At 33.3% G+C, this 14,637-nt stretch overlaps 1 protein-coding gene across 1 annotated transcript; it reads left to right on the forward strand.

Moving 5' to 3' along the window:
• Window positions 1–3,193: 3,193 nt before the first annotated feature.
• On the forward strand, window positions 3,194–7,468 carry LOC149166738 (transcription factor SCREAM2-like). The gene is made up of 4 exons (XM_089431401.1): window positions 3,194–3,914; window positions 5,063–5,260; window positions 6,558–6,728; window positions 6,813–7,468. The coding sequence occupies exons 1-4, from the start codon at window positions 3,393–3,395 to the stop codon at window positions 6,894–6,896; spliced, it is 975 nt and encodes a 324-aa protein (XP_089287527.1). The 5' UTR covers window positions 3,194–3,392; the 3' UTR covers window positions 6,897–7,468.
• Window positions 7,469–14,637: the final 7,169 nt, after the last annotated feature.

The raw sequence follows: 14,637 nt of genomic DNA on the forward strand, positions 1-14,637 counted from the left end.
AATTTTCTATTCACTCAATCATATTTTTTAAATTAAATTATTATTATTATATTATTTAGGTATAAAACAATCTCATTTTAATAATAATAATAATAATATTGATTTTTAAGGTCACAGCCAATCTATACATCAAATTGGTGTATGAGACCCCCTTGTTTGTGAGACAAGGGACCCACCTCCGTGCAGCAATTTGACTACTAAGTCTACGAAGACATACATACTCTACCCCCTCTTGTTTCTATATATACAGTATACTGCCAATAACAATATCCTATTATATTATAATGAAAACATGTTGTTTGCCTTCATAGCAGAAAAAGAGGATATCTTCTGGCTCTTACTTTTCAGAGTAGAAAAAGCGAGTACCTCATCTAAATATTAGGTCCTGTCCTTCGCTTGTCATTCACTGATGTAAACTCTTGTTTGGAGTTCGGGTTTATGTAACTCTAAAAATGTTAAAGAAAATGTTTTATTATTGGTAAGTTTTATATTTTCTTTCTATTTTAAACGAACAATCTAATCTTATGTTTTAAGGAAATATTTTATTTTTTAAATTTTAGGTTAGAGTTAAGTTATTTTATATAATTATTTTGGATATAAAAGATACTAACATATAAATGTTTAACCTGGAAAATCATATATTTAAAAGTATAATTATAGGAAATAAATTATTGAATTATATAGTAAAAATAAAATATAAATATAAAAATTGAAATTTTGGCAAAATTTTAAGTATTTGTTATTGAATAATCACTGGTAATAAATTAATGATGATAAAATTATAAACAAATAAGAAATTAGAATTACAAACTATAACTTTCTCATTAAATTATAAGATTAAATGTATTATGTAAATATTAAGTCATTAATATTATGGGTGGGAATGCCAATGACAAATATAAAATAGGGTAGATACTTGAATGATAAAAAGAAGAATCTCATAGTTCATCACTATCAATAATCCTTCTTCATGTCAATATAATCAAAATCAACATCATTACCACTACTCTTCCTTACATAGTCCTCCTCTATGTCCAATCCAACTGTTGCATCTATTAGTGTAGAGGATGATCCCTAAATATTGACCGGCTCTGGAGTTAATTGTCTTGCCACAACAATGTCTCTTTCAATCCTTGAAGCCACAAGTGCAGCCCCACTTCCAACAAATGAAAGGTCAATGAAATTGATGAATTGGAGATGGATTGGAGATAGCCTCAATTTTCCTCTAGAGTTAATTGTCTTGCCATTGACAATGTCTTTCTCAATCCTTGAAGCTACACTTGCAACCCCACCTTCAAAAAATGAAAAGGTTGATGAAATTGATGGATTGGGGATAGCGTGCGTTTTTCTTTCGAGTTAATTGTCTTGTCACATCAATATCTTTTCAATCCTTGAAGCTACACTTGCAACCCCACCTTCAACAAATGAAAAGGTTGGTGAAATTGATAGATTAAGAATAGCCTCAATAAAGGCATTCATCTCTTCCCCTTTATCATTTCTAGTTTTCCTTATTGATTGAGGCATGATTTTTGTGAAATAAAAAAGAGAATAAGTTATAGAAAAAAATTAAAAGCTTATACTTTTCAAAACCTTTTAATACTACTATTACATAAATGCAATAATTAAAAAAAAAATCATTTTGTAATTTTTTTATTATTAAAATACATCTCATATATAAAACATGACATGACATATATAATGTTGAAAAAAACACATATCAAACTTACATCCAATATATCTATGTTTAAAACACATGCCAAACTTATATCCAACCTTAGTCTGTGTTTAACAGATAGATTCATACCACAAAACTCCCTAGAGATAGATTCATACCACAAAACTCCCTAGAAACATGTCCAGTGACTTAGTTCTACAGTGAAAAACCACTTTTATGCATCATACTAATAATCCATGAACTATACATCTCGGTGACAACTGTAATTGTAAGATTTTCATTTACAACTTATATAACTCGTTGCAAACTAAAGAGAGATTTTGTGGAAAGCCAAAACAAAATAACAATGTACTGAAATATTCTCTCAACTAAATAGAGATTTTGTGGAAAGCCAAAACAAAGTAACAATGTACTGAAATATTCTGTTGTCTTTCATGAAAGGTGGATAACAAAATTGATATTGGCTTGCCATGCCAAAATAAGAGGGAACAAGGTACTCAACATATATACGTTTTTCCGTTTATATGAATTAATATTGCAGGACGTTGACATTAATTCAAGTTCTCACCCACAGATGATTATTTGAAGTTGAAATCCCTTGGGTTAACTTTAACAAAATCGCAGAGAGAAGAAATACATTGATAATTAGCTGTACTAGATATTATCTTGAGTTAAGTTTCATGATAATGGTTAATCATGATACATTGAAAGAAGCAAAATTTACATGATGAGTTTGGCCAATGTAATATTTATTTATACTAATAAATACAAAAATAAAGTAAACTTGAGGAGAATAAAAGGGTTATAATATTATTTATATTAATAAAAATAAAATAAAATAAACCTAAAGTCAATAAAAGATAAATGTAACATGATCCACCACAATATTATTGTTAATATTTTTTTAAAGTTATAATTTGATAAAATGTTGTAATATTGTCCATATTCATAAATTAAAAATAAAGTAAATTTAAAGTCAATAAAAGAGAAATGTAATCTTATGTATCACAGTATTATTATTAATATTTTTAAGTTATAATTTGATAAATATTTATAGTTATAGTTTATTTGTTATATGTTTCAAAATATTTTTGGTATTTTCTAAATTGAATTTGTCTAAAATTTGATAGAAATTTATTGAAATCTAATTGTAAATTTTCCACGATCTAAATATTCCAAATTTTTTCATAAAACTTAATGCAGAGAAAACACATTTAAAAAACCAAACCGTCCACAAATCTAACAAAATATGAAATAATTTTAGCCAAAATATATAACCAAAAAATCTATAATCTAACCAAAAATTATTTCATACTAATTCTAGCCCAAATATATAATAATTAGTAACGCTAATATTGATATTTCAATTCGGCTTCTTTCAGGGAGTTTCAAAAAAACATTGTTAGATTAATGTAATCTATTTTACCTCGTAATTAAAATAGATATAAACTGATTAAGCTGACGGTATCGAACAATAAAAAGGGATTCGGAGCGTCTGCGTTCAGGGGACATGTCAGACCTTAAACCGTTTTTGTCTTGACGTATGCTCGATTCTGTGGAAGCGCACGACGATCAAGAAATTTGCTGCGAGTTATACAATACTCATCCAGAACACCAATACCTGGCAGTGATAACTATATTGAAATATAGCATTGCAAGAAGTATATAGCCAAGGTGAGTGCTGAACTCTATAAAGTATTCTGTAAGCTGAGAAGCTATGGAAATGGCTTGGACTGGTTTATTAGACGAGAGTTTTTCTTCGATCAGCGCCATACTGGATGAAAGTGGAGGAGGGTGTGATTTTTATTCTGCAGTGGATGCCAATGGAGGGATGCTGGAGGCCCTTTTGGATTCTTCTTTCTTGTGCTCAGATGGTTCTGTGTTGAGTAATGTGGGTGGAAGTATCAACACTTTCCATGACTCGGGCTGTTCTATGGTCACCAGTGATAGTACGCTTGAAGGTCTGAAGGGATCTGATGAGTTGGGTTTGTTGCAGAGACCTGGATTTCAGATAAATGGAAGTGATGAGAAGCCAAATGGTGTAGTTGGTGAAAGGGAGGCTGATGCTCCTTATGCTGCTAATAATAATAACAATAATGGGTATGCTAATGCTGCAAGTGTTGGTAGAGGAAGGAAGAATGGGTTGCCTGCTAAGAATCTTATGGCAGAGAGGAGGCGGAGGAAGAAGGTCAATGATCGCCTGTTAAAGCTTCGTTCTGTGGTGCCCAACGTCTCCAAGGTGATCTCATTTCCTTTTCATTGTCCCCCCTGCTTCTTTCCCTCTTCTGGTTTTCTCTGTTGAATCGGTTACAACACTTCAGTTAGAAAACTTAAGATGACTGAAGTTAGAATCACAGTATAAAAATATTGAGCCTGGCCAAAGATTCTGTTGAAATTCAAGGACTAATTTTGCTGGCATTTGGTTGAGATTTAGGGACCAAAACTCCATGCCTTCAGAAAGGCTCGGTGGTTATATTCAGATATTCGTTTTCAGATAATCTGTCTTGGGAGTTTTGTCACATAGATTTTCATGACCAACTAGAGTCTAATGTCCTCTCAGATATATCCTGAAGTATCCTGACCTATTCTGGCAAATGCAAATTAAGTTATGTACCAAGAAAATATTACAGTCCTGGCTTCATCTTGTCCAACAGGATTGCAGGATTGTGTTTATGGAGCAGTTGACTGTTTCCTTAGCTGTTTATATGATCTGTGGATTGTGGATCACGAGATTTGAATCCTTTTTCAGTAAGTCATGGCTTTAATGGTTTACAATTTGGATAAACAGTTGAGACACTTCAGATTACATTTTAGTATGTTTGAATGCAGTTTTCCATAGTTATTCCTACATAGTTATTCATATTCTAGATAGATTTCTAAGCTAAACATTCGTCCATTTTGTTAGATCTATAGAGAATAGTAAAGCTGGTCCTCTCAGGCATTGTTAATGCAGATGCATAGATTATATATTTTATTTGTAAAGAGTGTTGTAACAGTCACTATAGACCAGCAAGTGTGAGGCTGGTCTACCCAAAAATATAATGTGATGGGTTCAAAAGTCTCATATCAAAATTACTCTTACTCATCTCACAGAATCCTCAACTCAAAAAAAAAAAAATTAATCAGTTTAATCAATTTAGATCCAGTTTCAGTAAAAGTCCCATTTCATCAAATGAGCAAGTTAGATTTTCGTAGTTTCAGTGGAAGTCTTGGTTCAACAAATGATTTAGATATGATAGATTCTGGTTTATTGTTCACAGTTTGAACATATAATTTGGGGAAACTTGCCTACTTTAAGAGTTTTTTCATTTGAATGCTTGTTGAGATGTTGCTAATTAATGGTAACTAACACTAAAGCTCCTCTTGCTTGGCATTTCCTTTTAGCAGACGGACAGGACCTCAATATTGGGAGATGCTATTGAGTACTTGAAGGAGCTTCTGCAACGTATTAATGGACTACACACCGAGTTCATGTATGGGTCCCCCATGGCCAAGCCATTCGCACCCACATCGCTCGATTCTCCTTGCAAAATGAACCGAGAGTATGAGGCTTCGTTGCTTAATCCAAAAGTACGGCCAGCCAGGGTAAGACTACCATCATGATTAATCTGTTAGTTAAATCTTATCGATATTCACAAATTACCCAATGGAGATAGAGACCCTTAAGACTTCTAGTACATCATGTGATATGTACGGTGCCTCAACGTATCTCCAGTCTGAACAGAAATACAATAAATACTTCACAAAACTCCAAAAATGTCAGCAAATAAAAAGGGAATTGTTTAACTCTGATTTATTTTAGCTTTATTTTAATATTATATAATCCATTTGTTCATGATTTTACTAATTTTAGTTGCAAATAAATACAAAACTAAAACAGATAAACTATAATGAAAACGACTTTCACTAAAAAGATTTCTGTTACAATGTCATACAGCTGTCAATGATTATCTTCCCTGGTCTAACATTTTAAAATCCTCCAAATCCTGTTCTAAAATGTTATATATGGGGCTAATGGATTTTCTGCTGCAAATCCATCTGGCAATGAAGAAACTCCCAGTGGAGACGAAGCATTTCTCCAATCTGCATTCAAGGACGAGCTTCTGTCATCTAAGACAAAATGCTTGCTTCATCATTGAACACTATCTGCATCAGTTCCCTACATTGACACATATAAAAGACAAATCTCTTACATGCTCACTAATTTTGAATTCCACATCCTTCCAGTTTAGAAATGGTTTTTGCCAGCTTGATTGAATATTTATAGATGACTCTTTTTGGACTTTGCTCACTGAAAGCTCACCAGTGTCAATCAGCATTTTGCTTTTTTTGAAAGATGTCATGAATGTATTTTTTGAGAGATATCATGAATGTACTTTCTGTCAGAATGAAAACCCACAACGCCCATCAATTTCAAGTTTCTCGTTTTTCTTCTTTAGAAAATTTTATATCATATAACATTACTATGTGATTATGTAATGTAAGCTCTAGTTTAATTTAAAGGCAAATTCATATACAAGAGAAAACTTTTCATAGATCTTACTGCTTCCAATTTGAAGCTATATAATGCAAAATGACAACCTGAATGTATTTCCCTGGGATAGATTTGATTTTTTAGAAGATTTATATATCTTACTGCTTTAAATTTGAATTTACATAATGCAAAATGGCAACCTGAAACCTGAATTGGTGGGATGATTTTTTAAGAGCAAAATGTTTTTGTAAAAGGGACTAAACCAATTGAGTTAACCCTTGAGACTGTAAAATGTATAATTCTAATTTCTCTTGTTACCTGATCTAAATAATCATAAATTTTATATCATTATGTGTCATTATTGGTTTGTTTCTAAGCTGTTTTCACACCCTCTCTGTGGAAATGCAGGTGGAGGTGAAGACCAGTGAAGCGAAAGACCTAAGCATTCACATGTTCTGTTCAAAAAAGCCCGGCTTACTTCTATCAACAATCAAGGCCCTGGATGGCCTTGGTCTTGACATTAAGCAAGCGGCCATAAGCTGCCTCAATGGATTTGCACTAGATGTCTTTCAAGCAGAGGTAATGAAATATGTGAATTGACTATAATGCACGAAACTTCAGTAAGTATTTTGCTAACCGTGTTGTTTTGCACATTGCCATTAGCAACCCATGGGGGGAGATGCTACAGCCGAGGAGATAAGAAAATTACTGCTGCACACTGCAGGCGATGAAGCTGGATTAATGTAGTAAAACCAACTTACTACAAATCTCAACTGTCACATCACCTCAGTAACATATTTTTTTTCCAGTCAAATTTGAGATCAGAATCCATGGAATTCCCATGATCGTTGCATTTTCTCCGAAGGGCTTCTGATATACAAGAAGAAGCAGTTTTACAGTACATATTAGGCTGACAATAGACTACGAACACATTCCAGTGTCTAGTTGAGATTTGCCTTCAAGCTACCAACATATCAAATTGATGAAAATATGTTGGTTTCAGTTATGTCACTCAAAGTGCTGTCTGAATTAATAATCTTATTAGAGTCATGAGAAGGGAGGGATTTTGTCAAGTGGAAGGAGACAGTTAGGTTGATAGAGTTGGGCTTGGATGATAGCTAATCCAAAAGCGGTGTGCGTTTTATATTTCAGATAAATGAATCAGTGCAGTGGTGAATATAAATCTCAGCTCGTGTTGAGAAAAATATGTTCTGTGTCCATTATATAATAATTGTTTTCACAGGTTTGTTTGAGCAAAAGCCGAGCATTGTTAGAACAAAATTAAAGCAAGGTTGCTAGAGTGGAAACTCCTAAGCGGATTGTACAGGAATGGTGTGAATGGAAATTTTTGTATATAAGAGAAATATGCTTTGCAGGTAGGATGACAGGGGAGATGCGGCTTATTTCATAGTTCTGCCTTGGTTTAAGTTGTTCAGCTCTTGGCATTAGATTGTATCTTATGATAGTTATATGTTAGCATTTGGATTATTAAGATAGTTTTATTTAGCATTTGGATTATTAAGATAGTTTTATTTAGCATTTGAATTAGTAAGATAGATTATTAGTTCTTGAAATTGGGAAAAAAAGGTTAAGAAAATGGTTAATAAAAATATAGTATTATTTATTTCATAAAATTCTAAAGATTAAGAAATCTTAAATGGTCTCTTGAGTTAAAAAAAAATCATACTATAAATCATTGGAGATATTTGGGTCCTCATTATTATTATTATCATTTTCTACACATTAAAATAAAATAATAAGAACTTAACATGTGAAATCACTTATTTTTCTTGAGTGAGGTACATTTTTATTAGGGTCATGATACAGGAGTTCAACAATCATTACCACAAATATTCTAGTACATAAAGGGCTTGGTGTTTTTAATTAAATGCTAGATATGGAACTTCATGATGACAAAATCCAATGGAAATGTTGCAATCATATCAATTTTAAGTCCACTTACTTTTGAATGAGATCTAAACTTCTACTTTATCCCACGAAATTCAATGAACTTTGAACCACTCTCAAACATCTAGCATTAGTTACTAGGGTGAGTGTCTTAAAAAGGAAAGAGTGTCTCTCTTTAAATAGCATTAGTATGGCCCGATGATTAGATAATGCTAGTTCAAATAACTTAATTTGTTTCCTAAAAAAAAATTGTTTTGGTGCTTTATAGTTGCACCATATGACATTTAACTAGGAAAAAACTATTTATATCCTCAAATTGGACTCGGATATCCTTCATAATAATTAGATTGGTTGGCTTTGATAGTTCTGACATGGTTCAGGTAACACTAACTAGGATAAGCTTGTTCTTATGATTTATTTATATATTTTTAGGTAAAGTAAACACAATGAGAGATGTATTACCCATATGCTCTTTCAAGTATCATACAAATGTCTCAAGCGCTATTCATATAAATGATTTATATTCATATTAATATTAATGTCTACTTAAACAATTAATTGTTGATCTGTATCTCGAAGATAATGATAACATCATTGATTTACAAAACATGGTAGGAAAGATTAATTTTCTATATTTGTGTGTATTTTCTCTACCTTTTCCTTTATTTTAGTTTAACAAGCCACGTGATTGGCAGATCTAAGAGTTTCTATCTCTAGCCCTTACTTTGTTGTGTTCAATGAAGTTATAAGGATTGGGACTCACTCCTCATCCAAAGAATATAATTTATTCATCCTTGTCCCCTTCCAAGAACTATCTTCTCATGATGAAACAAATGGCCTAAGCAAAGTTGACTCCATAAATATGATTTCATCGTGGTTTTTTGCCATACCTTAGGGAATGGAATAATGATAGTTGTAATTGTAATTCTCACTCATGTCTTGTTGAATCCACTAACTATCTCTTAATCTTTTTATCAATATAAATGCCTATTTCTCCCTTTAAATATTTATGGGAATTTTTCCTTAGGACATAAAACCACTACATGGCCATGAATAAAACAAAATCTACATTGGAAAGCCATGTGTGTTGTCTAGAAATTGTTCAACTTTGATATATCTAGAATAAAATCCAATAAGGAAAGTTGTTGCTTAAATTAGAATAAACATATTTGGCATATGAATTGGATACATTATTATTAATTTGTATAAATAGGGTATTAAACTTACCTGGAGAATTACCAATAGATGGGGTGTCATGGATTCATAGAGAGGGGTACAAGGTCCGTGAATTATGGTCCTCTCGCTTGATCTCTTATTAGGTATACCTTGGTTGTGAACTATAGGATAAAGAAACCTTTTGCAGTTGGATGAATAACCATTCTACTGTGCAAGAATGATCCCCATGTTTCCTCTATCCAAGACTATCAATTTCTTTCATTAAGAATAAAACACTATTAATGATCTGAATTTAAACACGAACGCAACAAATTACAGATATAACCATAAATACAGAGATGAAGTAGAAATAACACTTAATTTCATTAATATCCAATACTGAAATATGCTTACAAACAAAATGGAAATAAGACTAGCTCGAGAAATGGTAGCATATCTTTGAGAAGAGATGTGGCAGAAACATGCCTTTGAACTATGTTACAATGAGGCTCAAGGGCCTATTTACTATTGAAAAACATGAGAAAACCCTAAACAACCAAAACCCTAACCCCAGTAGATATAATGCCAAGAGTTTGTGGGCCCTATTGGAGTTAGTTGGGCAACCAACTTCCTAAGGTCATAACTTGGTCATATTATCTACGTTTGGTGCGTATGATACCTTGTTGGAAAGGTTTCTCCAAGTACTATAGGTTTTACCACAAGCCCTAGCTAGTGGCTATGGGCTTGCAACGAACCTCAAAAAAACATCGTTTAGGGGGTCAAAACTACTCCAGAAGTTTGAGACCCAAAAAATTGCTAAAAAATAGTAAATGATGAAATAAACAAGGAAATAAATGAAACCAACTGGAGGTCTAGGTGGAATAGGTGGGTGGCCACCAATATCCACCTGGATCAATTGAACCCATAAAGCATAGTATGTTTTAGTAACGCACGTCTTCGTTGACCCATGTTAGTGTTAGAAACTAGGATAGTAATGAGAGCTGAGATGAATTAGTATTATGTAAAATGTAACAATATTTAAGATTATTTACATTGTCACTAATCAATTACACCAAAACACCATAAATCAAACAACATGCACATATGAGACATAGTGTTTTACATGGAAACGTATAAAGGGAGAAAACTACAAATCTTTTTCTTGTTCTTAAAGAAAATGTAAACACCTACTTTCTAGAGAGACTAAACCATTTATCTTTATAAGTGATAAGATGAAGGAAGCACCTACTCCCTGATATGTAGATACGAACCTACTTTGCCTAGCATGTCCTTATTTCATTCATTTTCAAACTCATACCCAAAGACTTTGTTTCTTTTAGTTTTCAGAAGTATATGTGTTTCTCTCACTGCTTCAACTCTAAGTCATCTAGATATTCCATAGTAAAACAAACATGCTTAGATAAACAATCTAAACTTTTTGTCTTTTTTTGCAATCTTCTACTCAGCCTTTCAATCCTATTCGCAAAAATCTTCTCTCATATGCATAGTTCCACTTTACTGTGCTCATGTAATGCCCTATTTAACCTTATCCTACAAATTTTACTAAGTGTTTAAATTTCCTTAAAATATGGACTTATAATTATCAAGAAATATTGGTACATACCTACATTAGTGAAACTGTAAATTTGGTACTAATATAAATTTTGTTATTTACCTCCCCAAATTTTTAAATTTTGAGAAGACATAGTCCTCTCCAATTCATTACCATATATATATATATATATATATATATATATATATATATATACCTCATTCCCAAAATGTCTTCTCAGATATACTTGGGAGAAGACATGGTTCTCTCGAATTAATTACCAATTTATATATTCATCTCTCATCCCCACAATGACCTTTCACATATACTTAGGAGAAGACATGGTCCTTTCCAATTAATTACCAATTTATATATTCATCTCTCATACCCAAAATGTCCTCTCACATTTACTTGGGAGAAGACATGGTCCTCTCCAATTAATTACCAAATTATATATTCATCTCTCATCCCCAAAATATTTACTTGGGAGAAGACATGGTCCTCTCCAATTAATTACCCAATTTTATATTCATATCACATTCCGAAATGTCCTCTCATGTTTACTTGGGAGAAGAGAAGTCAAATGTAAAGATGAGGGAGAAGTTATGACATTAATGAGAGGTGGTTGAGGTGGAGAAGGAAAGGGGCATAAAAGGGGAAGGATGAGGGAAGGAAGGGTGGCTTGGTCTTGCTTTTGGTTTTGGTTTGGTTGTGGTTTTGGAGGAATTGTTTGAGAGAGAGGAGGGGAGTATTATTCATCTTGGACACACTACATCTAGTTGGACTTGGACTCGGAGGGCTAAGTAACCTGTGGAGGTTTCCTGGGCTAGGAATTACTTCCTAGTTGGCTTGGAGGTAAATCCAGTTAGTTGTCAAGATGGGCGTTCTAGCAGGAGCAGAAGCTCAAGGGCATCTCCACTGGGCTATCAGTATAGGTATTTCTCTATGCATAGATTACTCATGTAAGTGATTGAAATGAAATGTTCACTATTTAAATTGTAGGAATTAGATTTGAAATGGTAAATTATCATCACTTAAATGTCTAATCAGAAAATAAATTATTGCCCTTTTATTGCATTTAAAATAGGAGAATATAGATCTGGCAGAGGACCATAGGAAGGGACCTTACAGCTCACACAACCCACACAATCTCACTCAGCAACTTCAAGTTTTATATTCATTTTCCTCATGCTCCGACCTTTACAATACCAACACTCTCCCTTGCTGAACCTTATTTTTACTTTAGTTCACCCCATCATCTTGGGTTATTCTCATTTTAATTTATAGATTTTGGCCCCTCAATTACCATGGGTATATTTCCATGTTATTTACCCATGGAAATCTAAGTTGATTGTATCAACAACCCAAGCTATTTTACTATATCAACATATCACATCCAGTTACTTTAAAAATTTCACAAGGTTTCTATAGCTCATTTTCTTTGATGTATGTCTTCATATGTCCATGAACTATAATCTTCACCTAAACTCCATAGGTGCTTATTGGTTTTCCAAACTGGAAACCTTTTATCCATGCATATCCATGGCCCAATGGAGGATGGATGATGGGCCTCCTAGGTGCTTACTCTTTAGCCCATTGTACTCAAGGGTTGTGACTAAGAGTTCCTTCTCTGCTAGCCCATCACTTTACTACTCATTTTCCTTTGTTAATCCATTTGTTTCTCCAACTGCCAATAGGTTGAGAGGCCCCTAGGTGCTTCCTTATCTAGCACCTACAACTGGGGGTTTTGACCACTACCATTCAAGTTCAAATGTGTTATATGGCTATTTTTTCCTTGTCAAATTATTTTCACCCACTAAATACTTGATTTATAGATATCCAAATACCACAAAAAAACCATAAATCATGGAACTTTGACCTTTCCATTTGTTCAAACCTAGATCTGGTCCCTTAACTATTGATTCCTCACATGTACCACCATATTTCTTAGAAACCCCATATATTTGAACATTCTAGACTTCTTCATTATATCTAGTTTAGATCCAAAAGTAAACATGTACACTAATGGTCATCTACATTACCAGATACTTCAATGGCCTTGAATTTGAGCCTGTTATATATTTGAGATAATTTGGTTTGTTCATCACTATTTTAGCCAAAAACATAATATAATGACAACCTTTGCTAAACTAGTTCTTGACACAAATTTTAAGATGTGGGTTTTCCAATTCATTTGACAGTGGACCAATCATTGATTGTCATGTGGTACTTCTACCACATCCCTTACCAGGTCACCTGCCCCATATCACTTACCAAACATTCACCACTTGGATGGCCAAAATTGCCATTTGCACCTGCTATGTGTCACCCTCACGTGCTGCCATGTCATCATTTGATCCATGTCACACTTCATGTACCATGTCTTATTGATGTCTTTCTATCTTCATGGTGATGTCATCATGCCATATGTCATTCTCTGGCTGTTTCCATGTGTCACTTGGAACTAGCGCACTTAGCCACCCAAAAACACCAAATACGAGTGACATGTGTCACCCTTCCATATAACCACATGTTCATTGCCGTGTCATCTTGCTGAGTAACTTGCCATGTTAGTGTTGACTAGACTAGTACATTTCTCTACTTCATGGCACCTCAAAAGTAATTTTATGGTATGCCGCTTGTTCCCTACTTCTCATTTCTACTATTTGAACACTAATTGGACTAGGCGGTCGAATAAGCACCTATGCACTTTAGTCAACCCCTTGTGACCATAGGCTACTACCAAAAACTCATCACTTGTTGTTTTGTGTTAACCATGAGAAACTTGCAAAGGTGTTTTGAGTGAATGTAGTGAGATTGACAGCTAAGAATCATCTTCCCCCCCACCTATCTATCCAAGAGTTAACAAGGGGTGGTCTAGAATTTGTTGCATATGTGACTTAATGCACCCCTACCTTTCCCTAGCGTGCCACGAAAATATTGTTGACTCATAAGATCAAACAACAATGACCACACTTCAAGGACCCCACGCTTGTCCAAATTTCAACAAAGTGGGGGGGAATCCAATATTTGTCATATGTGAACATGCTAGAAGCATGATCAATCTGAACCACGTTTGAACTAAAAAACTTGAAACATAGGTTTATCTTCATTTATTTGGAGTTATATCAAGTTCCATATACCATTGGAATGGTCTTGGAGAGGGTTGTCCAACTAATCACTTAGTTCCATAATTTAAACTTGACATTATATGAATAAGGGACTCTTTATAGAATTTTTTTAAATCTTACAAATTTAAAATTTTAGACCTCACTTTTATGAGCTCACAAATATATTTCATAGATCTTTTAGGCTTACTATTGAAATCAATTTCTTTAACAACCCTATACGAAGTTTCAAGTTGGCCCAACATTTCTTCTAGGAAAACCAAAGAATGTAGAGACCACAAAATTTTAATCACATGGCCATTTAGTGGCCCTTAGTGAAAAATATATCTCAATACTTAAATATAAACATTACATTAATTATATAAAAAAATATGAAAATAAAAAAACATATATGAATATTCCATTAAACACTCCTAAACAACATAACTTTCAACTTTGATATTGCAATAAATCAACATACTTAAATGAACATGAAATTTACTCAATACATGATAAGAATCATATCTATAATGAGAAATTTGGGGCAGTAATGGTACACTTCATATTATCATAGTAATGAAGATAAAGTAAAATACCTTAGCTCACCATAGGCTAATACAACAAGTCCTTCCAACTCATATTGAGCTCATAAATGCATATCCATGTAGCTCATATTCAATAAGGACTCGTAAATGCATCCCAAACCTTAGTTATGGCATCCAAAATCACTACAAACCTTAAACAACAATATAAAATCCAAATAAAG

The sequence above is a fragment of the Pinus tabuliformis genome, chromosome 5_1 (genome assembly GCF_031772625.1).
Source record: "Pinus tabuliformis cultivar Carrire ecotype Pingquan chromosome 5_1, CPIR1, whole genome shotgun sequence".
Taxonomy (NCBI): domain Eukaryota; kingdom Viridiplantae; phylum Streptophyta; class Pinopsida; order Pinales; family Pinaceae; genus Pinus; species Pinus tabuliformis.

Bases quoted from the DNA above. Each gene is read 5' to 3' on its own strand.
- LOC149166738 (XM_089431401.1), top strand. From the start codon at position 3,393: ATGGAAATGGCTTGGACTGGTTTATTAGACGAGAGTTTTTCTTCGATC. The intron at 3,915-5,062 runs GTGATCTCATTT...TCCTTTTAGCAG, and splicing joins TGGTGCCCAACGTCTCCAAG to ACGGACAGGACCTCAATATT. The intron at 5,261-6,557 runs GTAAGACTACCA...GTGGAAATGCAG, and splicing joins CAAAAGTACGGCCAGCCAGG to GTGGAGGTGAAGACCAGTGA.